At 35.8% G+C, this 27,486-nt stretch overlaps 1 protein-coding gene across 23 annotated transcripts in view; it reads right to left on the bottom strand.

Annotated features, from left to right (window-relative positions):
- The window catches only part of DENND4A (DENN domain containing 4A), a 109,347-nt gene that overhangs the window by 59,543 nt on the left and 22,318 nt on the right, over positions 1-27,486 (bottom strand). For 14 of the 23 annotated variants that reach the window (XM_069595439.1, XM_069595436.1, XM_069595438.1 and 11 more), the window contains 4 exons: positions 20,788-20,864; positions 11,068-11,399; positions 6,718-6,967; positions 1,460-1,529 (listed from right to left, as the gene is read on the bottom strand). In XM_069595439.1, the coding sequence (XP_069451540.1) occupies positions 1,460-1,529; positions 6,718-6,967; positions 11,068-11,378 (631 nt within the window). In that variant the 5' untranslated portion in view covers positions 11,379-11,399; positions 20,788-20,864. The remainder of the gene's footprint in view (positions 1-1,459; positions 1,530-6,717; positions 6,968-11,067; positions 11,400-20,787; positions 20,865-27,486) is intronic. The other 9 variants (XM_069595440.1, XM_069595437.1, XM_069595434.1 and 6 more) reach the window with 1 other exon arrangement.

The raw sequence follows: 27,486 nt of genomic DNA on the forward strand, positions 1-27,486 counted from the left end.
GAGTAAGCGTCTTTTAATTTCATGGCTGCAATCACCATCTGCAGTGATTTTGGAGCCCCCCCAAAAAAAGTCTGACACTGTTTCCACTGTTTCCCCATCTATTTCCCATGAAGTGATGGGACCGGATGCCATGATCTTCATTTTCTGAATGTTGAGCTTTAAGCCAACTTTTTCACTCTCCTCTTTCACTTTCATCTAGAGGCTTTTTAGTTCCTCTTCGCTTTCTGCCATAAGGGTGGTGTCATCTGCATATCTGAGGTTATTGATATCTCTCCCGGCAATCTTGATTCCAGTTTGTGTTTATGAGTGGTTGTCTGTCCCTAAAAGCTGTTCGACTTCAGACAAGTCATGTACCTATAGGTCTCCAGTTTTCTCATCTATAAAGTGAGATGAACTAGATATACTGAGGTCCAAGGCAATTCTAAAATTCTCTAATTATATGCTGGTGCTGCTGCTGCTAAATCACTCAAACATGTCTGACTCTTTGCAACCCCATGGACCATAGTCTGCCAGGCTCCTCTGTCCATGGGATTCTCCAAGCAAGAATACTGGAATGGGTTGCCATGGCCTTCTCCAAATTATATGCTAGCCAACCAATTGATCTCATGAGGATTTACACTTAACTGTCCATTACTTTCTCAAGTCATGAAATAATGGTATAGCCTTTAAGAAACTACAGAAACAGCAATGAACTGTGGATCCTAGAAAATCACAGGCAGAAGAAGGTAGGAGTCTAAGATACTAACTTTAAAATTTTATTTGTTGAAAAACTGAATCTGCTTTCTTGTAAATAACTTGATATTTTGAGGCTCTTGGCAACTGAAAATTTCAACTATGCATTATAAAATTATAAATTATTTATAATATTTCTGATTATTTTGAAACATAATTACATAAAACTACAGACTTGACTAAATTTAATATAAATATTAGGCTTCCCAGGTGGCGCCAGGGGTAAAGAATCTGCCTACCAATGTAGGAGACATGAGAGATTCAGGTTAGATCCCTGGGTCAGGAAGATCTCCTAGAGAGGGAAACGGCAACCCACTCCAGTGTTCTCTCCTGAAAAATCCCATGAACAGAGAAGCCTGATGGGTTACAGTCCATGGAGTCGCAAGAGTCAGACGTGACTGAACGTGAACACAGTACAGTAGCAATATAAATATTCAGGAAACTAATTCAAAAGGAACATTAATATTTTCCTCACATTTTCTGATTTAAGACTTTAAGAGAATGATATCTACTTATTTACTTAAACCTATTATTTTAAAAAACCTTACCTTCTTTTAAAATAAATATTCCACTAAGCATCCAAAAACGTATGGATAAAGACAAACAATTAAAAGATGTGTGTTATAGTCTCAGCCCTGACATTAACACATTTTAAGACAGTTTTTTAAAATCTTATTGGTCCCATAATACATTATATATTAAGTATTCCATGAAAAATTATACTTACCAGCTTTGTAAGATATAGTGTTAGTCTTTGCCACTGATTTTTTATAACATAAGTACACTGCTGATCCCCACTGAATTTGAAAAAAAATAAAAGAAATATCATTAAACTTTAAAAAGGCAGTAACTTAATAAAACAGAATCTCTTTGATTTCTGCAGTATGTAATGATGGATTTCTTTTCATTTTCAGTTGGTTATTTTGCTGGCATTTTATTGGAGTTATTGCCCAATTTTCTTTCAGAAATAAAATTTAATGCATTTTCTCCTTGCAACAGAAATAACACGAGGAAAACAACTATTTAAAACAAAACCGAGCCACAACAATTTAGATTTTATTCTAAGTTCAAACTTTGGACAGAAATGATAAACAAGAAATATCCACTCATGTGGATACAGACCTTCCTTCTGATTCCACAACACCTTTCAGATATTGCCAGATTTTCCACAGTTCTTTATACCAAACTCTAGAGCTGTACTTTGCCATATCCATTTCCCTATTTCCTATTCTGCCATCAATCTATTCCAAACCAGGTTTTAATCCCACCATTTCTTAAAAGAACACCTTAAAAACTTTAATGATACCAATTCTAATAGTCAATTCTTAGTCTTCATCTTTTTCAGTCTCTCAGCAGATCTTGATATCACTAATGACCCCCTTCCTGAAACATTTTTCTTTCTTGGCTTCTGAAGCGTCACACTCTCCTGGTCCCTCGCCACCACATCTCTGGCCAGTCCTCAGTCTCCCTCATAGAATCCTCTCTTTCCCTGATCATTAAATGTGGTCTCTTCTTTACTTCCTCTAAAGGATCTCATCTGTTTGGTACCACGCTTTTAAATAATAGCTATTTTCAAAAGAGTCTCAAATTCCTAGTCCCAAAAGGAGATGGAGAAGACTGTGGGTAAAGCAAATCTGAGAGTAAAGGAGTTTTAGACACAGTAAGTTTGGAAACATCTATTAGACATCCAAGTGTAGAGTCAAATGGAGGTAAGGTGAGAAGCCTGAAATGGATGTGTAACTTAGAAGATGCACCCACTTGACAAGAGGTGATAACAGATTCATTCACAAAGCGTTCCTTCCTTTAGGTTTCAACTCAAACGTCACTTTATTAGACAGCCCTCCCTTCATCACTTCATATGCAATACCAAGTCTCCCTCTCCCTTCCTTGGTCCTCCTTATTGCCCCTCGCTTGTTGTTGCTGTTGTTTTCCACCATACATAGCACTTACCACCATTTGGCATATAGCATATTTTGTTATTTATTATCTGCCTCCCGCCACTAGAACATCATAAGCTCCATGACGGTAGAAGCTTTGCTTTGCTCACTGCTGTATCTGTGGGTGCTGTAGCACCCGCAACAGTGCCTATTACATAAAAATACTTAATAAACACTTGTTAAAGGAATGAATGTGAGGTGATGTGTTTGTGCATACATGGAGAGTGCTTGCACGGACCAGTACCTGAGGACAGATACTTAGCACTGAGAACAAATACATATAAAGAAGATACACTTACTTTAAGAAATACATTTTACCCAGAGAGATGTTATGGGGAGGGAAGTGGGAGGGGGGTTCATGTTTGGGAACGCATGTAAGAATTAAAGATATTAAAATTTAAAAAAAAAAAGAAAAATACATTTTAAAATTATTAAGAGACTACCATAAAAACACCCATTTACTCACCACCCAGCTTTAACAAATGTTAACAATGACCATTTTTGCTTCCAATATTTTAATGTATAAACAAAAAAATTACAGATTTAACTAAAGCCTCATCTTCCATTCCTTTCTGTCCTCTGAGTTAACTATTGGCCTGAAGCTAGTGCATTTCATTCACATGCATTTTAAAAATTTCTACTACGTAAATATATATATCTTTAAGTATATATCATTATTTTATATGCTTTATAACTTTACATAAATGGTGAAGTGTTGAATATATGCCTTTATGGCTTGCTTTCTCACTCATCAAAATGTTTTTGAGAATTAGTAAAACTGATACAGATCTACTTTCTTCATTTCAACTGGTAGATAGTACTCCATTAATGGAACACTTTACTTTATCCATTGCCTTCCGGAGGGACATTTAGGTTGCCTCCTCTCAGGGGGTGCTGTTATGAACAAGCTGCAGTAAGTTAGCTCCTCATCCAGAAATTTCCCACTTTTTAAAACTTTTTTAATGTGTCCCCAAGCAGATTAGCATGTTAAATCATACTTATTTGGACATTAAGTTATGTTTGTTACTCTGTTAGATTTTGATTCTAATAAACATTTTAATATTTTCACTTCAAAAGAAGGGATGTAAAAATTCAAGTGGATATTGTGAGTGTCAGCAGATTGGGCCTTTAGTTTATTTGGTGGTAAAAATTTTACAAAAGGTCCTGTATAGCAAAGTCCCAACTCCAGTTCCTAATAAGCCAAATTTGTAAAGATAATAAAAAGCCTTCAGTAACCTTTGTGATGATAAAAGAGAACTATATGTGACCATGTAGATGTGGTGGAAATCAAAAAGAAAATCCTAAATTAAAACATAAGGACTTAGAGATAAAGTAAAAGTTATAAGGCCCTGGAAGAAAAGAGCCATGGATATCAAAACCAAATATAAGAACGTTTTCTAAATTTTTTCTTATAAAAAGGTTCAGCAAAAAAGAAAGTAGGAAGGGCTGTTGTTCTTAAAATACTTTAAATGTTTAACCCATAAAATATCCATCCAAATATCTTTTGATATAAACCACAACCCATTGCCCAAACCAAGAATAATCTATAATATAACTATACTCCTGAGCATTATCAACACATCAATAATTTATTCCTAACCATTTCCTGATTATATATACAATCAACAGATATGAAAAGAAGTTTCCTGCATTGCATGTCTATTTTAGTATTTCTGAAAGAGTTAGAAGTCATTGTATGTCTACTCTGAAGATCTAAACTTACTTTTACTACCTTATAGACAGTAGAAACAGAAATTGTTAATAGATATAAACCACAACCCATTGCTTAAAAAAGACACCAACCACCAAGATCAGGACAGTTTCTCTACATTTAGGACTGATAACTAGATTTAAGAGTAAGGAAATAAACATTTAAGAGGTTTTTATTCCTATAATGTTTCTTAAGGGAACTAACAGGAGCTTCAATATTGGGCAAAAATAAAAGTTCTTCCTTACTGTATGTTAATTATATCTCAAAACTCAACAACCAACAAAAAAAGAAAAGCTCTTTCTCAGTCATTAAATACACATAGAGGGGACTGAAAAGGCAGAGTTAATTAAGGAGTAATTAATAACAGCTAACTTTTGTTAGCTCAGATCATGAATTCCTCATTGCCAAATTCAGACTAAAACTGAAGAAAGTAGGGGAAACCACTAGACCATTCAGGTATGACCTAAATCAAATCCCTTCTGATTATACAGTGGAAGTGAGAAATAGATTTAAGGGGCTAGATCTGATAGACAATCTTGGTCATCCAAGTAGGGATCACATAGCTGCAAATAACTCTTAGGACACAACTGAGCTATTACCGATCATACATAATGATCTGTATAATAATGGCCTCAGGCTACTGAAAGAACTTTGGCTTTTACTACTAAGAAGAGTGAGATGGGAAACCATAATGGTTGTAAGCCCAGGAGAGACATGATCTAAATTATGTTTTAAAAGGATCCTTCTTGCTGTGATGTGAAGAACAGGTTGTAGGAAGCAGAGGAAGCAGTGATCAGTTAAACCAGGGGTCTGGCAAACTATGGGCTGCATTCCACCCAAGGCCTGTTTTTGTACAACTGAGCTAAGACTGATCTTTATGTTTTTTAAAGATTGTTTTTAAAACAAAAGGTGAATCTGCAACAAAGACTGTATATGACCTGCAAAAGTTAACTTATTATTTAGCCCTTTCTGCCAAAGTTTGTCTAACTCCTGAATTGTAATAATCCTGTTAAAGATGATCATGGCTTGGACCAGGGTTGTAGCAATGGAGAAGTTGAAAAGTATTCAAATTGAAAATATGTTTTGAAATTGAAGTCGACAGAATTTACAGAAGAATTGAATGAGACTTAGAAGATGAAGGTTAAGGATTACTCAGAGGATTCTTAGTCTGAGTAACTAAAAGAGTGGAATTTCCTTTTACTAGAGGAATAAGACTATGGGGATAAGTAGATTTGGAGAGGGACACTAGGAGTTCAGTTTTGGACATGTTATATTTGAGATGACCTATTGGTAAGATATCCAAGAAAAGAAAATGAATTAGAAAAACCCAGTGGGGACACAGAACTTTAGGATTAAATGATTAGATCATCAAAGAAGTGAGTTTAGATTATAAACATAAATGGTCTGAGGACTGAACCCAGTGACACTGTTGCACAGAAATTAGGGAATTGGGAAGGAATCAGCAAAGGCTTTCCTGGTGCCTCAGACAGTAAAGAATCTGCCTGCAAGGCAGGAGACCCAAGTTAGATCCCTTGGTCGGGAAGTTCCCCTGGAGAAAGGAATGGCAACCCACTCCAGTATTCTTGCCTGGAGAATTCCATGGACGGAGGAGCCTGCTGGGCTACAGTTCACAGGGTCACAAAGAGTCGGACACGATTGCATCTTCTCTTCTTGCTACTGTTTCAAGAAGGAAGAAGTGATCATCTTTGTCTAAATGTACTGAAACATTAAGATGAAGCGTTGAATCACTGGATTCAACAAGAGAAATCTTTGGTGGAACGATGGAGACAAAAGCCTTACTGGAAGGAGTCACAGTGAGGAAGGAGATGGAATATAGTCAACTCTTCTAAGACCTTTTATTATAAAGACAATCAAATGGGGGAATACATGGAGTGGGATATAAAGATCAAGAAGCTTTGTAAAGATGGGAGGTATTGTAACATGATTTTGCAGGCTGAAGGAAATAATCCATGAGAGTGAAAAACTGATGAGTCACAAAATGTAGGGAGGATTGTTGAAGCCATGGCCTCGTTTCAAATAGGTGAGTTTATGGGATCTAGTGCACAAGTGGAGGGGTTACCCTCAGCTATCGCGTTACTTTTGCAGTAAGGGGAAAAAATTATTCTTTTTAATTAAAAAAAAAAAGAAAGAAAGCTTTTTGCACAGTTCTTTTTGAAAGTACAGCTAAATTACTTTCCTAAAAATAAAATATATGACATCTTTAAGAAATCTATTTTCTTAATTCAGTAATTGTGCTATGCTATTTTCCAAAGATTTATTTTAAATTATGCTCTTTTCATGGGTGGCTAATTTTATCCGTGCAGAAGAGTCACTTACCATACTGTTATTGAGATTCTTGTCAACTTTGCAGAACGTGTGTGGTGGACTTTCTCCTTTACTGGGTATAATAATACATATGTCTGTAACAGCCAACGTATTCTGAGTCATGTTTTCAGAGGCTCTTCGGTAAGTGATATAAATTCTTTGTGATGAGGTACTGCCGCTAATATTTGCAGGGCGTCCATAGGGAGTACTCTGGATAATTTCACACCCTTGTTTCAATCTTTCTTTCCAGTCATATAAAACCCTAAAAAATAAATTAGTACACAATTACAAAACACCCTCAAATATGAAAGGTAATATTGTCAGGAATCAAACTGATCCTTAAATGTAGCAAATATTCCAACTGTACTGCAAGTTTGAATTGTACAGCCCCATATAAAATTAAAGAACAACTGTTCTCCCTACTAAAAATTAATAATGTAAGGAAAACACAGATTAACCTCTGTGTTTATTGACATAAACCACAGAATGGCATTTTGCAGAATGTGCCAAGGTGTTTTAATAGATAGATGGACAGATAACATAGATAGGTGTATGTATGTATGTCTCTAAAACCAAGCATCTTTAGAAAAAGCAACCTTGTATTTTGACCAAAGTTAAAGTTTTTTAAGGCTTTCAAAAGAGAAAATGACCTCAAATCTATCTGTCATCAAAGTATAAGTGAAAGTTTCCCCATTCTCCTTTATGGTAAAGTCGTAAGTTTTTAATAATAGGCCAGGCATCCAATTCCTTAAATTTTCTAAATATTATTACATAAAGTACTTGGGAACACAAAGAAAACATCACACTTGAATAATATTAGTTTATTCCCTCACAGAATTCACTAACTTGGACTTTAACACTGTCTGTGACCTTAGCCAAAAAACTAAAGAATTTAAATTAAATGAAAAGTGAAGTGAAAGCAAAAGTCACTCAGTTGTGTCCAACTCTTTGTGACCCCATGGACAGTTCATGGAATTCTCCAGGCCAGAATACTGGACTGGGTGGCCTTTCCCTTCTCCACGGGATGTTCCCAACCCAGGGATCAAACCCAGGTCTCCCGCATTGCAGGTGGATTCTTTACTGGCTGAGCCACAAGGGAAGCCCAAGAATATTGGAGTGGGTAGCCTATCCCTTCTGCAGTGGATCTTCCCGACCCAGGAATTGAACCAGGGTCTCCTGCATTGCAGGTAGATTCTTTACCAACTGAGCTATCAGGGTAAAAATGTTTCTGCATTTGCTGTAAAAAATTATTATAGAAGGCAATGTCTCCAACATTAATCAGTATTACCTTTTATAAAATCCCATTATACAAATAAAGTAAAGTGAAAGTCGCTCAGTTGTGTCTGACTCTTTGCAACCCCATGGACTGTACAGTCCATGGAATTCTCCAGGCCAGAATACCAGAGTGGGTAGCCTTTCCCTTCTCCAGGGGATCTTTCTGACCCAGGAATCGAACCAGGGTCTACTGCATTGCAGGCAGCTTCTTTACCAACTGAGCTATGAGGGAAAAAAAATTTGGCCAATTTTTGAAATGTAGTGCCAAAAATTGGTCAAATTCTAATATAATTTTTAATTTCCTTTTTTGTCTCAGCTGTCAGCAAACTTAATATTTTTCTTTCTTTTGACATTCTATTTTGAAAATTTACAACAAAATTTGATGCTTAATTATAGCAGCTATGTATATCCCAACGTTAGCCTAACTGCTAACTCCTCGATTTGATCTTGCTTTTTTCTTTTTTTAAAAGAAAGTTTTATTGGAGGATAATTGCTTTACAATACTGCGTTGTTTTTTTTCTTAATCCTAAAAAATGGCATTGTCAACCTATTACATATGGAATGGATAAAAAAACAAAGAACTACTGTATAGTTCTATATACAATATTCTGATATTCTAATACAAGGAACTATATACAATATTCTGAGACCATAATGGAAAAGAATATAAATGTGTTATATATATGAATAACTAATACTTTGTTGTACAGCAGAAATTAACATTATAAATCAACTATACTCACAATTTTAAAAAAAATAAACAATTTTTAAAAGGTATTTGTAACAGAGAAGTTAGACATATCTGGATTTGAATTCCTACATCCTGGTACCAGCTGTATATCTCAGGTTGTTACTTAACTTCTCTGAGCCTTATAATACTCAGCTGTAAAATTTAAAAATTTAACTCATAGGATCTTGGCAGAATTAGATGAGAGTACAAGTAGGGTCTCCAAAATAATGCCTGGCACACAAATGCTCAACTGAAATCAAGAGAAGAAAAATACAACACAGAGAGCAATTTTTAAAAAACCACCATTTATCACCTCAAACTCTTAAAAGATACAGGAACATAAGCACATTTGATATATAAGCTACCTGTTTCCTTTAATCAGGTACTGTGCTGTTGTATATACTGCTTGTTTTGCTGTTTTATATTGTTGGGTAACTTTTCCTATTTAAACTGTAAGCTTTTTAAAGGCAACAGTGATGTCATATCCTCCACAATGACAAACATATGAGGATAGCCATAATAGTGGTTAATTTATTCATTCCAGTTCATGTCCTTCCCTGTTGGAAAATCTTTTCTATGCCTGGAAAATTTCTCATCTTTAAGCAACTCCAACACCCGAACAAGAATCTGCAACATTCCCTTCATTTCATCTGCAAGCCAGAATTCAGACAGTGATTAGTGATCATAGGAGCTACTTAACCTAATCTTTTGAAAATACAATCTAACAGTTGGCTTATTTTCCCAAGCCATTTACTAATTATGTAAGCTTCATATGAAGCAATATGGTAGCTGTTCTGAAACCTACTTAAAATTACAGCAATTGAGTCAAGAATTAGCACAATAAAGAATGAGTTTAAACATTAGATAATAGAATTTTAAAAATAGAAGTAAGTTTCAGGAGCTCTTCCAGTTCATCAATCTCCATTCAGGCATGAGTCAACTTGACTATTCACTTTCTGACTTAATATATTAGGAGATGGAACTTTTATAGCTCTTTGCTGATATTAGTAGGGACATTGCTATCTTCCTTATTTTTAACCAAAATATTGTAAGTTAAGCCCATCCTCTTTGGCAACAGAGCCATGGAAACAAGAAGGCTTAAAACTGTCAGTTATTCAAAAGGTTAAACATAGAATTATTGTATGACCCAGCAATTCCACTTCTCTAAGTATACACACAAGAGATATGGAAACATACATCCATATAGAAATTTGTACATTAATACTCCCCAAAGTATCATTCATAACAGCCAAAAAGTGGAAACCACTCACATATCCATTGTCTGATGAATGCATAAACAAACTGTGGTAGACCCATAAGATGGAATATTATTCAGCTATATAAAGGAGTAAAGCACAGACACATATTACAACAGGGATAAACCTTGAAAATTTTATGCTAAGAGAAAGAATCAGCCACAAGATAATCATATACAGTAGGATTCTACTGACATAAAATGTCCACAATAGGCAAATCCACAGACACAGAAAGTTAACTAGTGGATTGTCTATAGGGAGAATTAGACAAACTATAATGAATATAGGTGGTATTTATTTGTGGGGACATGATAAAAATGTTCTAAAATGTATTGTGGTGATTCAACTCCATAAATAAACTAAAATTTACTGAATTGTACCATTTAAAAGAGTGAATTGGATGGTGTAAACTGTAAATCAGTAAAGCTATTATTTAAAAATGAAACTACAAGGTCAATACAACAGCCTAAATAAAGCACTAATATACCCAAGACCTTTGTTTCATGCACACTGACTTAAACTCCCAACTATAAGGATCATTACAACGGATCCTTGAAAGCCATCGTTTTCTTATATTTTAAAAATAATAAAGTATATGATCAGAATAATACATTGATTTCTGATATTTTTCTGTAAATGATTTTCAAATTATCTCCCCTATTTTTAATAGAAAGAACTCAGACAAAAGTGGTAGAACACAGAGACACTGAACAATGGAGAAGGAAATGGCATACCACGGGCAGAGGAGCCTGGCAGGCTGCAGTCCATGGAGTCACAAACAGTCAGACACGACTTACCAACTAACATTAACACTTTAATGCCCAGGAGCGATTTTCTAGCTCCAAGTCACCCTTTGAGGAACTGTCTCTCTTTGTACTACTTTGTGTAAATATAAAGCCAATATTTTTTAAGACAACAACAGCAAAAACAGAGACACTGAAAAGATAAAAGGAGCACAGGAAAAGAAAACATGATTCTGGATATAAATGTGTCTATTTTTTTTAAGTATTTACTAATAAACAAGTTGAACAGTTAACTTCCAAATCTACAAGGCATATTATTTGAGTCAATAACAATAATTCTTTAAAAAAAAATACTTACCCCAGATCCGTAAGTGGAGGCTTATCTCTTCCTCTTCTATAGCAAAGGAAAATCTGTGGCCCCACAAGACTTCCATTATTGAGATCAGCTGACAGTCCCGTTGGGGTAATATCAATACATGTGTAATCCCGTGGCACTTCCTCCCCAAGAGATTTAATAATAACTGAAACATCTGTGATAGGCTCTTTTGGTCTGGCTACTTTATGACAGGCATCATTGAAGTGAATTTCTTCTTCAAGAGGTTTTGAAACATCAGTTAATCCTGCTACAACAAAGTAGTCAGCAACACGAGGCCCCTTATCTTCAATCATCTTCCATTACAGAAGGTACATCTAAAAGGAAAGTAAAAGACCAGTATTTTCCTATAATAAGTCAAATAAATATAAGTGGTTTGTGTACAAACAAGGATAAAAACTAAAAAAAAGTGTACTATACCTCTGATAAAACACGCTAGTATACATTTCACTGTCATATGTTAAAAGTATTTTTAAAGAAACGGGACTATATATAGCATTGGGAAAAGACCCTGATGCTGGGAAAGACTGAAGGCAAAGAAGAAGGCAGCAGAGGATGAGATGGTTAGACAGCATCACTGGCTCAATGGACATGAATGTGAGCAAACTTGGAGATAGTGGAGAAGCCTGGCATGCTGCAGTCCCTGGAGTCACAAAGAATTGGACACGACTTAGCAAATGAACAACAACAATTTTATTATAAAAGGAATGCATGAATTTCCATTTTTGGCAATATGAAAGTTTAGATTACCTAAGTAGCCAACAACAAAAAAACACACACCCCTCTAAATGCATAGTGCTAGTCACTCAGTTGTGTCCGACTCTGCAACCCCATGAACTGCGGCCTGCCAGGCTCCTCTGTCCATGGAATTCTTCAGGCAATGATACTGAACTGGGTTGCCATTGTCTTCTCCAGGGGATCTTCCCAACCCAGGGATCAAACCAGGTCTCCTGCATTGTAGGCAGATTCTTTACCGCCGGAGTCGCCAGGGAAGCCCTAAATGCACAGACCAGCTTGTAAAAATGTAAGGAAGGCCTTCCCTGGTGATGCAGTGGGTAAGAACCTGCCAGTGCAGGAGACACGGGTTCAACCCTGGTCTGGGAAGATTCCACGTGTCACAGGAAAACGAAGCCTGTGCGCCACAACTACCGAGCCTGTGTGCCACAACTACTGAAGCCCTCCTAAAGCCCACGCACCCTACAGCCTGTGCTTGGCAACAAGAGAAGCCACCACAGTGAGAAGCTGATGCGCCTCAACGAAGAGCAGCCCCCATTCACTGCAATTAGAGAAAGCCTGTGGGCAGCAACAAAGACTCAGTGCAACCAAAAATAAATACAAAATTTAAAAAATAAAAAAAAATTTTTAATGTAAGGGGAAAACAAACAAACAAAAAAAGGGGAAAAAAAAAATGTCATGGCAATTCCCAGGGTCCCAAAACAGTAAGGAAACTGAAGGCCAGAATGCAATGTATAATATTGCTGATATTGGGTGGGAGAATTCTGCTGATCTCATCAGTAATCGGTAATCAAGGGGCCTGTGTTTTTAAAAGGTGTTGCAGGGACAGGAGACAATGCATTGGGACCACATAAAATAGGGAATTGGAACTGAGACATCTGTATAAAGCCAAGAGCCTCAAAGGACTATATCCTCTGTTTAAGAGCAGATTTTAAAAATCCATTCACTGCTACAGGGAGATAATCAAGTTTGCTTCAATCTGGGCCCTACTTTGATGGGAGTAAAATATCTCTTCTGAGAATGTATAACAAAAGGCCTACTCACACTTGGATTTGAGGTTTGACCTTAAGCCATCTGCATGGCCCCAGGAAGGTCCAAACTAAGTTATTAATAATAACTGTGTTCCCAGGCTAGTGATAACCCTGGGGGAGCAAATATAACTCCACACAGGCTTTCCACAGAGAAAGCCCCACTGAAGATGACCTCCTATTTTAAAATTACAAAACAAAAAAGAAAAATCCACCCTAAATGAGTTTTAGCAGATACAATAAATAAAAGAACTTCAAATAATAAAAGTAGGGCAGTAATTATAACACTAATACATGCTTGTAACAAATTCAAAGAAAAAATTACACAAAGTGAAATTCATCGTGTAATCAATATTCACAAACATTTAACAGCAAAATCTCCTTCAGTTGTTTAGTATCCCTTAAATCTTACTTGTTTCTTGAACGAGAAGACGCCCCCTCTGTCAGTACTGTCATTACTAATATAACAATTATAGGAAAACAGTTTAACCTAAAACAGAAATTTCCCAACATGTGTCTCACGTTAGACTCAGTTTCAATAAATGCAAAGAAAGGATTTTATGGGCAAATAAATTAGATATACATACTATATGCCTCTTCTGTGTATTTATAATATATATGTAAAAATATTAAAGATGTCAATACCAAAAGCAGGTTGATTATATTCTTTGCAGCCAAAGATGGAGAAGCTCTATACAGTCGGCAAAAACAAGACTGGGAGCTGACTATGGCTCAGATCATGAACTCCCTATTGCAAAATTCAGACTTAAATTGAAGAAAGTAGGGAAAACCACTAGACCATTCAGGTATGACCTAAATCAAATCCCTTACAATTATACATTGGAAGGAACAAAGAGATTCAACGGATTAGATCTGATAGAGTGGCTGAAGAACTATGGACGGAGGTTCGTGACACCCTACAGGAGGCAGTGATCAAGACCATCCCCAAGAAAAAGAAAGGCAAAATGGTTGTCTGAGGAGGCCTTACAAATAGCTGAGAAAAGAAGAGAAGCTAAAGGCAAAGAAGAGAAGCTAAAGGCAAAGGAGAAAAGCAAGGATATCCCATTTGAACGCAGAGTTCCAAAGAATAGCAAGGAGAGATAAGAAAGCCTTCCTCAGTGACCAATGCAAAGAAATAGAGGAAAACAACAAAATGGGAACAACTAGAGATCTCTTCAAGAAAATTAGAGATACCAAGGGAACATTTCATGCAAAGATGGGCTCAATAAAGCATAGAAATGGTATGGACCTAACAGAAGCAGAAGATATTAAGAAAAGGTGGCAAGAATACACGGAAGAACTGTACAAAAAAGATCTTCACAACCCAGATAGTCATGATGGTGTGCTCACTCACCTAGAGCCAGACACCCTGGAATGCAAAGTGGGCCTTAGGAAGCATCACTACAAACAAAGCTAGTGGAGATGATGTAGTTCCAGTTGAGCTATTTCAAATCCTAAAAGATGATGCTATTAAAGTACTGCACTCAATATGGCAGCAAATTTGGAAAACTCAGCAGTGGCCACAGGACTAGAAAAGGTGAGTTTTCATTCCAATCCCAAAGAAAGGCAATGCCAAAGAATGCTCAAACTACCAAACAATTGCATTCATCTCACACACTAGCAAAGTAATGCTCAAAATTCTCCAAGCCTTTAACAGCACATGAACCGTGAATGTCTAGATGTTCAAGATGGATTTAGAAAAGGTAGAGGAACCCGAGATCAAACTGCCAACATCCACTGGATCACTGAAAGAGCAAGAGAGTTCCAGAAAAACACCTACTTCTGCTTTACTGACTATGCCAAAGCCTCTGACTGTGTGGATCACAACAGACTATGGAAAATTCTTAAGGAGATGGGAATACCAGACCACCTAACCTGCCTCCTAAGAACTCTGTATGCAGGTCAAGAAGCAACAGTTAGAACTGGACGTGGAACAACAGACTGGTTCCAAATCGGGACAGGAGTACGTCAAGGCTGCTTTGTCACCCTGCTTATTTAACTTATATGCAGAGTACATCATGCGAAATGCCAGGCTGGATGAAGCACAATCTGGAATCAAGATTGCCGGGAGAATTATCAATAACCTCAGATAAGCAGATGACACCACCCTTATGGCAGAAAGTGAAGAACTAAAGAGACTCTTGATGAAAGTTAAAGAGGAGAGTGAAAAAGTTGGCTTAAAACTCAACATTCAGAAAACAAAGATCATGGCATCCGGTCCCATCATTTCATGACAAATATATGGGGAAACAATGGAAACAGTGACAGACTTTAATTTTGGGGGCTCCACAATCACTGCAGATGGTGACTGCAGCCAAGAAATTAAAAGACGCTTGCTCCTTGGAAGAAAAGCTATGACCAACCTAGACAGCATATTAAAAAGCAGAGACATTACTTTGCCGCCAAAGGTCCATCCAGTCAAAGCTCTAGTTTTTCCAGGAGCCATGTATGGATGTGAGAGCTGGACTATAAAGAATGCTGAGCACAGAAGAATTGATGCTTTTGGATTGTGGTGTTGGAGAAGACTCTTTACAGTTCCTTGGAGTCCTAGGAGATCCAACCAGTCCATTGTAAAGGAAATCAGTCCTGAATATTCACTGAAAGGACTAATGCTGACACTGAAACTTCAATACTTTGGCCACCTGCTGCAAAGAACTGACTCATTTGAAAAGACCCTCATGCTGGGAAAGATTGAAGGCAGGAGGAGAAGGGGACAACAGAGGATGAGATGGTTGGATGGCATCACCGACCCAATGGACATGAGTCTAAGCACGCACCAGTAATTGGTGATAGAAAAGGAGGCTTGGCACGCTACAGTCCATGGGGTCGCAAAGAGTCAGACACGACTGAGTGACTGAACTCAGCTGAAAAATATTAAATCCTCAGAAATTCTCTGATAAACGTGCCTGATTGATTTTGCTTTTATCCATGATTTCCCAAGTTTATTTGAACAATGAACCCTATTTTCCAACTTAAAAACTAGAAGAAACCCTCAGAACATGCTTTAGAAAATGCTATTTAAAGTAAATAACCATTTTCACCATTTTCATCATAATCCCAAAAGTCATTTAATTTTTTATATGGCTAATTTCATGGTTTTCAGAATTCATGTCACATATTTTGGAATTTATATCCATCGCTCAAATGGTCTCTGTAAATATTCTCAGTATTTGCTTAGAAAACATGCCTAAAGAAGGACCAAATATCCCTACTTGTTTTATTTGGTATATATGGCTCCTGTGTAGCAATTTCCTAACATATAAGATTTCTGCACAAAAGAGCGAGCTTAAACTTTCAGAAATCTCTCCCAGACTGACTGTAAAGAGAAAGTAATAACCTGTTCTGTTCTCTCTGTTAAACACTATTACAGGTATTCAACTGCCTATTACAGGTGTTCTACAAAAAAAAAAAAAAAAGCCAACAACACACACAGCTGACTAGCTCTCCATTTTTTTAACGTAGGAAAACAAAAACAGTTCTTTAAAGCACTTTTGTATTTAACTTTTTTCATTAAATAGTCTTTGAAAATAACTCTTTAATGGCTATATTTTAATGAGTATAACATTACTGACCTGTTTCCTTACTGTAGATCATTTACTGTCTCTACTTATTTTGCTAATATTTTAAAATGCTAAGATAAATAACTTTGAACATAAACCTCTGGCTACAACTCTTATCATTTCTTCAGGACAGATTTATTAAAGTAGAATTTTGGGGTCAAACAGACATATACACTTACAGCTTCTATAAGTGTTCATTTGCTTTTATGTGGGCATGAATTTTAAATTAAAAGCTCTTGATAGGCACGAGTCTTAAAGAGTACCTTAGTAGAGCACTTTCCTTTCATCATAATGAAGAGATTAAATATTCTTTTTCCTAAACTCTAACTTCACATTATTTAAACTAAAGTATACAGTTACTATTACATCAATAAAGTTCTATGTCTTGTTACGCAGAAAGAAGGGAAAGAGAATGGAAATAGTACTATAATGAAAACATATATATATTTAATAGGTTCTTCTGCAAGCTACGACCTTAGCCATTGGAAATAAACAGCTATTATACTATTAAGCAGATATTGGGGGGAAATTGCATGAAAATCTTGTTTTTGTTATATCTTCCTGGCTCACAAATTTTAATAATTTGATTTGATTCACAATTGAATATGGTAAATAACTACTAAAAGGGAACAAGTCAAAAGTTCTTCATCAATACATATAAGAGTAATCAGGAAGTTCCCTGGTGGTCCAGAGGCTAAGACTTGGAGCTCCCCATGCAGAGGGCCTCGGTTTAATCCCTGGTTGGGGAACGGAATCCCACATGCTGCAGCTAAAGGATATGCATGCCACAACGAAGATCAAAGATCTAGCGTGCCACAAGTAGGACCTGGTGCAGCTAAATAATTTTTTTTTTAAATAGAGCAATCAATTTCAAAGTGGTGATAAAGTTATTTTATTAACAGAAAAGTAAATTATATATCACTTCAGTTATCTTGCCTTTTATTCCATTTATTCATTTAGGTGTGGAGAGTGGTAAGGAAAGCAGGCAAAATATTTGAAGCCATTCTCTAATGACAAAGTATATAAAGTTAAGAGCATCGCTGGCAACATCCCATATGACTTCTAGATCTCAATGTTCTTTAATTCACTCAAGAAGAGTTCATAATACTGAAAATGCACCTCTACTTTTTATTTTAAATCAATTGTTTATAAAATAAATTTGAGGTTTAGAAACTAGGGGTTAGATACTGTTACAAATTACAAGGCAAAGAAAATAATGAAAATCTTTAACATAGGGTAGTTATTTCCTAACAATTTCAATAAATCATGAGACTTCCATTGGAATGTGAAATTTACAATCCTCATAGAAAATAATAAACATATATTAAGACAAAACGCCTTATGTTGGTAAGAGCCAACAAAGGTTACTTGGAAAAAACATTTAAGGAAAGTATTCGTAGTCATGTACAAAACTTGGACTCTCAGTGTAGAACATCACAGCAAAACCCCTAAACAAGGGGTATAAAATTTAGGAGGTAAATTTTTCTTTTTTATTTTTTTTTTGGAGGTAAACTTTTTAAAATTCATTTTGGAAACTGGGGGCCACACAAAATAAGCATTTGATCCAATAGTTCTCTACGTAATCATAGTAATGTAAACCCATGAAACTACTAAAGCTCGAGTAACAATACCACATCATTAAACAGTTACTGTTTTTTTAATTCTTCTTTGTTCAACATGATACAGACAACTTAAAGAATTAGTTCATAATATGTTTACAGACATCTTTTTTAAATTTCACATCCCTACTTGGTGTATTTAATTTCAGATTACATCTATTTTCTTTGAGATTAGAAAACAAGAAGGATGTGCTCTCTATTCCTAAAAGGTTCATGAGAATGAAACTGAGAAATCATTACAAGAAAGCTCTTGCCCATTCAGCAACTAATGGAGACTGACTTGCTTTTCTCCCTTTCAATCTCTGCCCAATCAATTCAGATTCTTTTTTATTTATTCTATCAATCCATTAAGTCAAGTAGTAAAGCATCTGCTATCTAGGCTAACTCTAAGGACAAGAAAAGGCAAGAGTGGAAATCAGAGGCAACATTTTAAAGATATATGAAAAACAAAAATATCAGAACATAAGTTTTACAAAATTGTAGACTTACTGAATTGGTCAAAGGAGCAAAGTCTTTCAGATAGGGCCTAAGATAGACATAAACTCAAGATTATACATGAAAATGGCTGATAACACAATGGACCAGCTTAACGGCCCCTCACTCCAGTTCACTTAAATAAGCTGGAAGAAATTTTATTAAAAAGAAAAATAAAATTTGTTTAAAAATTAAAAAAAATTTTTTTTAATTAAAAAAAAAAAAAAAACCCACTGTAATTTCACAGTTAAAGCCTAACCAAGCTCATCTTTTCTTACATTATCAAAACTGGAGACTATCATTCCCATCTTTTTCTAAACTTCATCTCTCATTGTTCTTCCAGGCAAGGCAATCTATCTACTGTCCTGCAAGCACACCTCTGCTCTTCCCCTTTGACGATACACTATTACCTTTTTCTAGTTAATATATGTTCATCTTATTTTTCAAAACAACTTAAACATACGTGGAGTTTCATTTAAACTTTATGAATTGTATAAAACAGAAGAAAAAGAAATTCAATAATTCCATTCACAATAATAAATCTGGTTTATATTTAACTAAGTTTCCTAGTTTTCTTTGAGCATAGAAACATCTTTCTAATCTTCATCTCCCTCTCAGTCACTAAGTTGTATCCGACTCTCTGCAACCCTATGGACTATATAGCCCGGCAGGCTTCTCTCTCCACAGAATTTCCCAGGCAAGAATACTGGAGTGGGCTGCCATTTCCTTCTTCATGGGATCTTCCCCAACTAGAGACTGAACCTGTGTCTCCTGCATTGCAGGTAGATTCTTTACCTGCTGAGCCATCCGGAAGCCCTCATGCACAGTTATAATACAGAAGTATTTTTATTTTATTTATTTAATAAGTATTAGTCAGCTATAATCTTCATAATTATATTACATGACCACATAATACTCCATTAAGTAGACACTATAATCAGTACCCAATACTTCCTCTCCCTGCTAGTGCCCAAAGTACATAGGTAGGTGCTTAAAAAAATGTAAGTGAATAAACAGTTCACTTTACAAACTTCCCCAGGTATATAAACTTCCTAAATGTAAATGTCTTTTTTCTATAATTCAGAATCAATTTTCTGAACCTAGATTACCTTAAAGACTATAGCTATTGAATGGAGGATAAACACAGATAAACTAGATTTGAGTCTAACTTACCAGGGACGTGGGCAAAAGTACAAATTTATTGAATAAATAATTGATTCATTCATCCAATGAATTTTTTCCAAATAGTTTTTAAAATCTAACACTATTCTAAAGGTCGATGACAGTATGGATGAAAGCTAGCCTGTGCCTTCTTGCTTAGCTTTACCTTTCCGTATCTCTCCATTCTTTTATTCCACCTCTAGTCATCTTTTCTCCTACCACATTTCCAGATTTCAGTGGCTCGCCTTCACCCTGCCCAAAGTTTTTCTACCAGTTTCTCCCTAAGGCCCCAAGGAGAGAAGTGACTCCTACTTTGTTTTCCCTTTCCCCCAGCTCCATGAAAATTGGCACAAGCTGCTTAGAAAATGGCATTCTAGGGAGATTTTGAAAGGAAAAAAAAAATCTTATTTGTATACCATAATTAATAGGTTTACTTAAAAAAAAAAAAAAGGTTTAACCCATCCAAGCCAACTGACTTTTTAAAGGTAAATTTTAGTAACAAAAACTGATGGAGTATGTGGGGCAAAGTTCTTAAGCAAGGGGGGGTTTATTTGTCTTCTAGACTACTTTGAAACCACTTCCCCTCTCAATACCTATTCGCAAGAAAACACCAATAGTAAAAAAAACAAAAACAAAAACAAAACCACAATATGTAATTTGGCAGCTCCCTTTTGAAAGATTACCAATACCTAATTTTTATTAAAAACAAAAGTTAGGATAAGAATAATAGACATTTAAAGGGGAAGAGATCTTTCATTAGTGATAGTCTTAACTCTTACTTTAGAGCCAAAGAAACTGAAGCACAAAAGATAGCTTACTTAAGGATATCTAGTTAGTGGTAGAGCCTAGGCAAGCATTCAAGTCCCTTAATCTAGAATTCTCTACACTTGGAGATGCTATTTCTAAGATGTTTCTAATAAACAGTGTTGAATTAATACTAACCCAGGGCACACCTGAAACATCTTTTTCTACCAAGTTATTTCATGTCACTTGTTACTTAAAATCATTACCTGGTGAATATAGGCCAAATTCTTGTAAGAGATCTGATAAATTAACATTTCACTGTGTTTATATAGCAAACAGTTAATAAAAATAAATATAAATGTAAAAAAACACAAAACTACTTACACATTACTGAAAGTCTCTCTGAAAATGATGCCAGATCTCAATTTGTGAATTCTGCAAGCCTCAGAGTTTGAGAAATACTGTATTAAAAAGAGTAAGAATTGAGCTCAAATTAATTCCAATCAAGTATTTTCCCCTAAGATGCCTGTGTATACTTAAAAGTTCTGTTAATAATGATAATTTTCAAACAAAAAGATTGCATGTATTGTTTTCATATGGTTAAGAGTCCATAAGTAATTTTCATATACCAGCTCTTCCAGAAAACACATTTCAGTCAAGAATAAATAACACTTGAAAAATAGATAAAGGGGACAGAGAGAGAGAGAAAAAAAAATAAGGGCACAAAAGAGTAAATGTGTACAGAAACAAAAAGAAAGAAAAACACGTCAGTTTCTGAGACATTAAGTATAGTATCTCATTCCTAGAAGAAAAATACAGGCACAAGCACAAGAGGAAGAAACCATAGTTTTAACTAATACTGAACATCTAATAGTAACAGGGAAATAGCAGCAGCAGCAGACACCAGATTGACCTAACTTGGTGGATCTTTGGTGCGTGTCTGGGAAATGGGAGAGATGTGGGGAAAGGGCTAAAATAAATTAAAGCGATTAAAGTGTCTTAGGATGAAAAAGTGGATAAAAAGACTGAATGCAAGATAACGTTAAGTACAATCTTGCTACATTCTGGACTGCTGAAAATGATCGAGATAGACGTGTGTTTGAAAAAGTAGGACACCACTCCACCTCAGAGTCACTGAACATCTTCAGTCAGTAAATATGGAGTGGTGGCTCAGATGGTAAAGAATCCACCTGCAATGCGGGAGACCTGGGTTTGATCCCTGGATTGGGAAGATCCCCTGGAGGAGGGCATGGGTATTCTTGCCTGGAGAATCCCCATGGACAGAGGAGCCTGGCGGGCTACATCCATGGGGTTGCAAAGAATCAGACACGACTGAGCGGCTAAGTACATCTATTTTTCAAATAATTCTAAAATCTAAACCAATACAATTTTGTAAAGTAATTAGCCTCCAATTAAAATAAATTAAAAAAAAAGAAAAATCCAGTAATGATAAAAAATAAAATCTTATCGCAGACAGGCAGCAAAGAAACAATGTAAATACAGACCTGCTGAAACAATTTTTAAATTCAGCATCGGATTATCACAAAAACATTCTAGTTGAAATATGCGATGTATATGAAAAATGTTGGAAAAATTTGAAAACTGCACCTCCTATTTTATTGGTAGAATATCAGGCTTGTTTGATGCAATTATAAATTATGAATGTGGTATATAATCAATTCCAAACAAATTTTCTGCACACCGAGTTTCCTTATATAGTAAGAACATTTTATGACAATGACTTCCACGTACCTATGCTCCACTAAATATTTGTTACTAAACAAACAAAGCATTTAATGTTGAAATTTTCAGATTAATTTACAGCGGCATTCACAATATGAAATGTTTCCTCCTTGACAGAAGAAATTTCTAAAACCTTTACTTTGATTCCATAACTGTATGAAAAAACTGAGCCATTATTAGAATTACCTAGTTTCCCATTACACAGAAGGTGAGACTGATTTGAAACTGGCATCACTTAGTGTTTACAAAGTTCTTCTGTTAATGGAGACAACACATCCCCACTACTGCTTCACTTTCTGTACATGCATAAGAAAAATTGCAACAAAAAATGCATAAAATCTATTTAGGAGAGCATCCTTTGAAGTAAATGGAAACTCATGCTCCTCAAAGTGCTTCCTGCAGCTAAATATGTTCAATTATCTTTCAGCACATACTTCTTTAAATTGCTGTTATTTTTAATTGAACTTTTCACTTTGAAATAATTGTAGATTTACATTCAGTTGAAAAAAAAACAATAGAGATCTGATATAATTTTTACCCAGTTTCTCCCAATGATAACATCTTGAAAAATCATAGTATAATCATAGTGGGGACTCCGAATGATGCAATTCTATCTTATTCTGATATTCCCAATTTTACTTGTATTTGAGTGTGTATATGTGTGTATTTAGTTCTATATAATTTTATTAAACATGCAGCTTCATGTACTTATCACCCAACTCAAGATACAGAACAGTTCCATCCCAAGGATCCTTAGTGTTGCCCTTCTATCAGTATGCCCACTTCCCTCCTGGCCTCCCCACGCTGTCCATTTATCTGTGGAGTGGTGTATTTTTACCAGAGAGCACACAGGGCCAATGAAAGGAAAAGAAAGTCTCTATAGCAATAACCCCTTACAAAATAGGTGGAGAAACCAACCAGAGAAAAAAGCATATACATGTGCAAAGACTTACTGGTCACATTTACTCAGCCATCTGGAACATCACATTTGAATATAATTATGCAAACATAAATGCACAGGCATACACATACACGCAAAGATAGACACAGAGTGATCATCTACTAAGTCACAGTGACAATCGATCTCCTTGATTCTGAGATAAATTTTCCTATCATGAATAAATTCCAGACTAGAATCAAGTGGACAAATAAAATAATGCTACAGAACGGCTGGGGCCTCCTGGGCGGCTCAGTGGTAAAGAATCTGCCTGCTAATGCAGGAGACATGGGTTCAATTCCTGAGTCAGGAAGATACTCTGGAGGAGGAAATGCCAACCCACTCCAGTACTCTAGCCTGGAAGATCCCATAGACAGAGGACCCTGGTGGGCTATAGTCCATAGGGTCACAAAGAGTCAGACACTATTGATCAACTGAGCACCTGAGCATGAGAATGCACAGAATGACTACAACGGGGATTCCTAGATGTGTAAGAAAATTTAAAAAGAAGAGGAACAGATTGGAAATAACTGAGGGTTAATATGCAGATACCTCTTGTCTCTCCAGACAGACTATAAACAATTCAAAGGCAGAAGAAACCCTGTCTTTTCTTTTGATTCCTCACATAAATTATAGGAGTTATAAATACATGGCAGGTATATAAATATTTGTTAAATGAATGAGGTAAGCACAGTAGAGGAAAAATGTGAAGGATAAGACACCACAGAATCATATGATTTTAGAGCGAGGAGGGTACTTTCAATCCTTTTTATAAATGAAGAAATGGAGGCATAAATGTTAAACAGCTTGCCTACAGACCACATACATCAGTTTATAACTCAACTCCCATGGCTTTAAATTTGGAGTTCTTCTATTCCATATTTCAATTAAAGAATGACAGAGAAGAAAGTAATTCCTGGGGGAGCCCTGTATATTAATTTATGAATGTGAGCTTTGATGAACCAAAAAAGTTAACAGGTAAGTGAGAGAAGTTAAACCAGCTGGGTGGGGTGAGAAATAGAATGGCAGGTAAGAAATAGAATGAATGACCAAGAATCAGGGAAAAGTGTGAAACAGAAAATGAAAGAAGATAAACAAAGAGATATGGCAAGAAAAGTAACAAAAAAGATGAGTAAAAAAAAAGTACAGAAATGGGGAGGAGAAAAGTGAGAAATGGTTAGAGAGGTTTGAAGAGATGGTATCCGGGGAATTTTTAATGCTATTTATATGTTCAAGAATTTAAAAAAATATTCATTTATTTCTGGCTGCATCAGGTCTTCGCTGTCGGCACACAGGATCTTCATGTGGGCTTCTCCTTTGTGATGTGCAGGCTCTGTCTGTAGCTGCAGCCTGTGGGCTTAGTTGCCACACAGCATGTGGGATCTTAGTTCCCCCAAAAGGGACCCAACCTACGTCCCCTGCATTGACAGGTGGATTCTTAACCACTGGACCACTAAGGGAATCCCAAACATATTTCTTAAATAAGCGTGATGACCATCTCAGGAAACTAAATTAGGATATTAGGAAAATAATAAGGAATAATGAAGAACCAACTACAAATACTGGGTATTAAAAATAATAAATTTTAAACCAAGTTTAATAATGAAATGAATATAAATACAGTTGAATATATTTGATACAATAGAAAAAATCAATATACTTGAAAATGAAATCAGTGAATAGATGATCAGAATAAGATATTAAGAAGGCATAAAGCAATTAAAAATATATATTATAAAAGTTTAAAAATATGGAGGCTTTAAAGAATAAGAGGACAACCCACAAAGGAAACATTTGCAAAAGATCTATCTGACATAGGACTCTTTCCCAAAATATATAAAGAACATTTGAAACTAAACAGTAAGAAAATGAATCAACCAATTAAAAAATGGGCAAAAGACCTGAACAGACACTTCACTAAAGATGACATACATGTGGCAAGTAAGCATCTGAAAAGATATTCAACATTGTGTATCATTAGGAAAACGCAAAGTGAAAGAACAATAAAAAATCACCCCACTCCTATTAAAATGGCCAAAATCTAGGACACTGACACCACCAAATGATGGCAAGAATGTGGGGCAGCAGAAACTCATGCACCGCAGGTGAAAATGGAAGATAAATCATATAGTCACTCTGGGAGACAGTTTGGCAATTTCTTACCAAACTAAGCATACTCTTACCATACGATCCAGCAATCACACTTAGTATTTACCCAAATGACTTGAAAATGTGTAAACTCAAAAACCTGTATGTGATGTTTACAGCAGCTTTATTCATAATTGCCACAGTTGAAAGGAACTAAAATGTCTTTCAGCAGGTGAATGGATTAAGTAACTAGTACATCCAGACAAGGGAGTATTTTTCAGTTCTAAAATGAAACCATGAAAAGACATGGAAGAACCTTACTTACTTCACATTACTAAGTGAAAAAAGCCAGTCTAAAAAGGCTATGTGCTGTATAATTTCAACTATACGACATTCTGGAAAAGACAAAACTATGACAGTAAAACTTTTTTACAAAACAGTAACAAGCTCACCAGTTGCCAGCAAGTTAGGAAGAAAGGATAAACAGCCTGAGCACAGAGGATTTTAAGGCAGTGAAGCTATTCTGTATGATACTATAACGGCACATACATGTTACTATACATTTGTTAAAACCCACGGAATGTACAACACAAAGAGTGAACCCTACTGTAAACTATGAACTTTGGTGACAATGAGGTGTCAGTGTAGGTTCATGGGTTATAACAATCGCATTGCTCTGGTGTGCTATGTTGACAGTGGGAAGAGCCGTGTTTGTTGGTGGAAGGTGTACACAGACACTCTCTACAATTTCTGCTCAATTTTGCTGTGTATTTAAGACTAGTCTAAAAAATAAAGTTTAATTAAAGGGAAGAAATAAAAGAATTAGTTGTGAAGAGTTAGTTGTGAGCATATATGGAGGCTAGGAGAAACAGAGTCGATATCTAAATAATAGGACTTTCAGAAGGTAAGAAAGAAACAGAAATGAGGAATAATGAGAAATAATGACCAATAATTTCCAAAAATTAAAGATACATCAGTTTGATACATAATAAAAAATACCTAGACACTTTATAAAGAAATCTTAGAACATCTCAAAGAGAAAATTCTAAAAATTCCACCCCCCCCAAAAGTAGCTCACCTACAGGAAAAAAAAAAATTCTAGGTTTCTAATTATTGCTAGTAATAATGTATGTAAATGGAGTTAATATTTTTTAAATGTTGTAAAAATGAAATTGAACATATAACTAAGTGAAAGTGTGTCTGTCCGTCTTGTCTGACTTTCTGACCCCATATAATTAAACTATTATTTAAACACAAGGATGAAATAAAGACATTCTTAGGAATGTAAGTACTCAGATGGTTTACCATGAAAACTGATAAACAAAAAAATCAAAATACCAGTTCAAATGCTATAAATCTAGGCAGCTCAATAAGATATGGCAAGAAAGAGGGAGTAAATAACTTAAAGGGGACTTCTCTGGCAATCTAGTGGTCAAGACTCAGTGCTCCCAATGCAGAGGTGCTAGTTTGGTCCCTGGTCTGGGAAGATTCCACGTGCCTCATGGTATGAAAAAAAACAAAGCCCAAAACTTAAAAGGTTCACTCTTGTTAAACAATGGAAGTGGGGAGAGAGAATGAAGGTAGAAAAAGAAGAAGGAGAAAAAAAAGTATACCATAATAATCTTGAATATTAAAAGACCTGAGAATGTTAACACGATGGGGACAGAGAGGAGGGCCTACTAAAATACATGCCTTGTTTAGCAGTGAAGATACATATAATCAATAAGTTTAAAAATTTGACAAATATAAATATCGAACAGGACTTAGTGACTGAACAACCACCACCACTATAAATAAGAATCTAAGTAAAGGGCACCCACTAGAAGAATAAAAATAGAAAACATAATTTTAAAACTGGCACCAAAAAAATTATTTATCCTCAGAAACTGGAAAACAGAAAGAAAAAAAACTAGGGTAAATAGAAAACAAAGAGTAAAATGGTAGGAGTGATTCCTGATGTAATAGTACGAGTTTAGCATACTAAAAATCTGAGAAAGCACACTTAGAAATAACATGCCGATCTTCTTACTGATCCTTGAATAAATCAGGTGTGTTCCAGCCTCGGACCTTTTCATCCCTCCTGCTCTCTCTGCCTGGCATAGTCTTCCCAGATGCTGGCTGGTCGAATCTGTGTCTCCTGCTCTGGGAGGTGGATTCTTTACCACTGAGCCAACAGAGAAGCCCAGGATAGCATGCTAAGTAAACATGTTAACTAGATATCTGTGGGGGAAAGGGAATGGGAGCGAAGGGGAGGATAAAGGAGGATAAAATGAAAACAGGACCCCAGACAGTCAAGGACGAAAGAGTATCAGGTA

The sequence above is a fragment of the Ovis canadensis genome, chromosome 7, assembly GCF_042477335.2.
Source record: "Ovis canadensis isolate MfBH-ARS-UI-01 breed Bighorn chromosome 7, ARS-UI_OviCan_v2, whole genome shotgun sequence".
NCBI classification, from domain to species: Eukaryota; Metazoa; Chordata; class Mammalia; order Artiodactyla; family Bovidae; genus Ovis; species Ovis canadensis.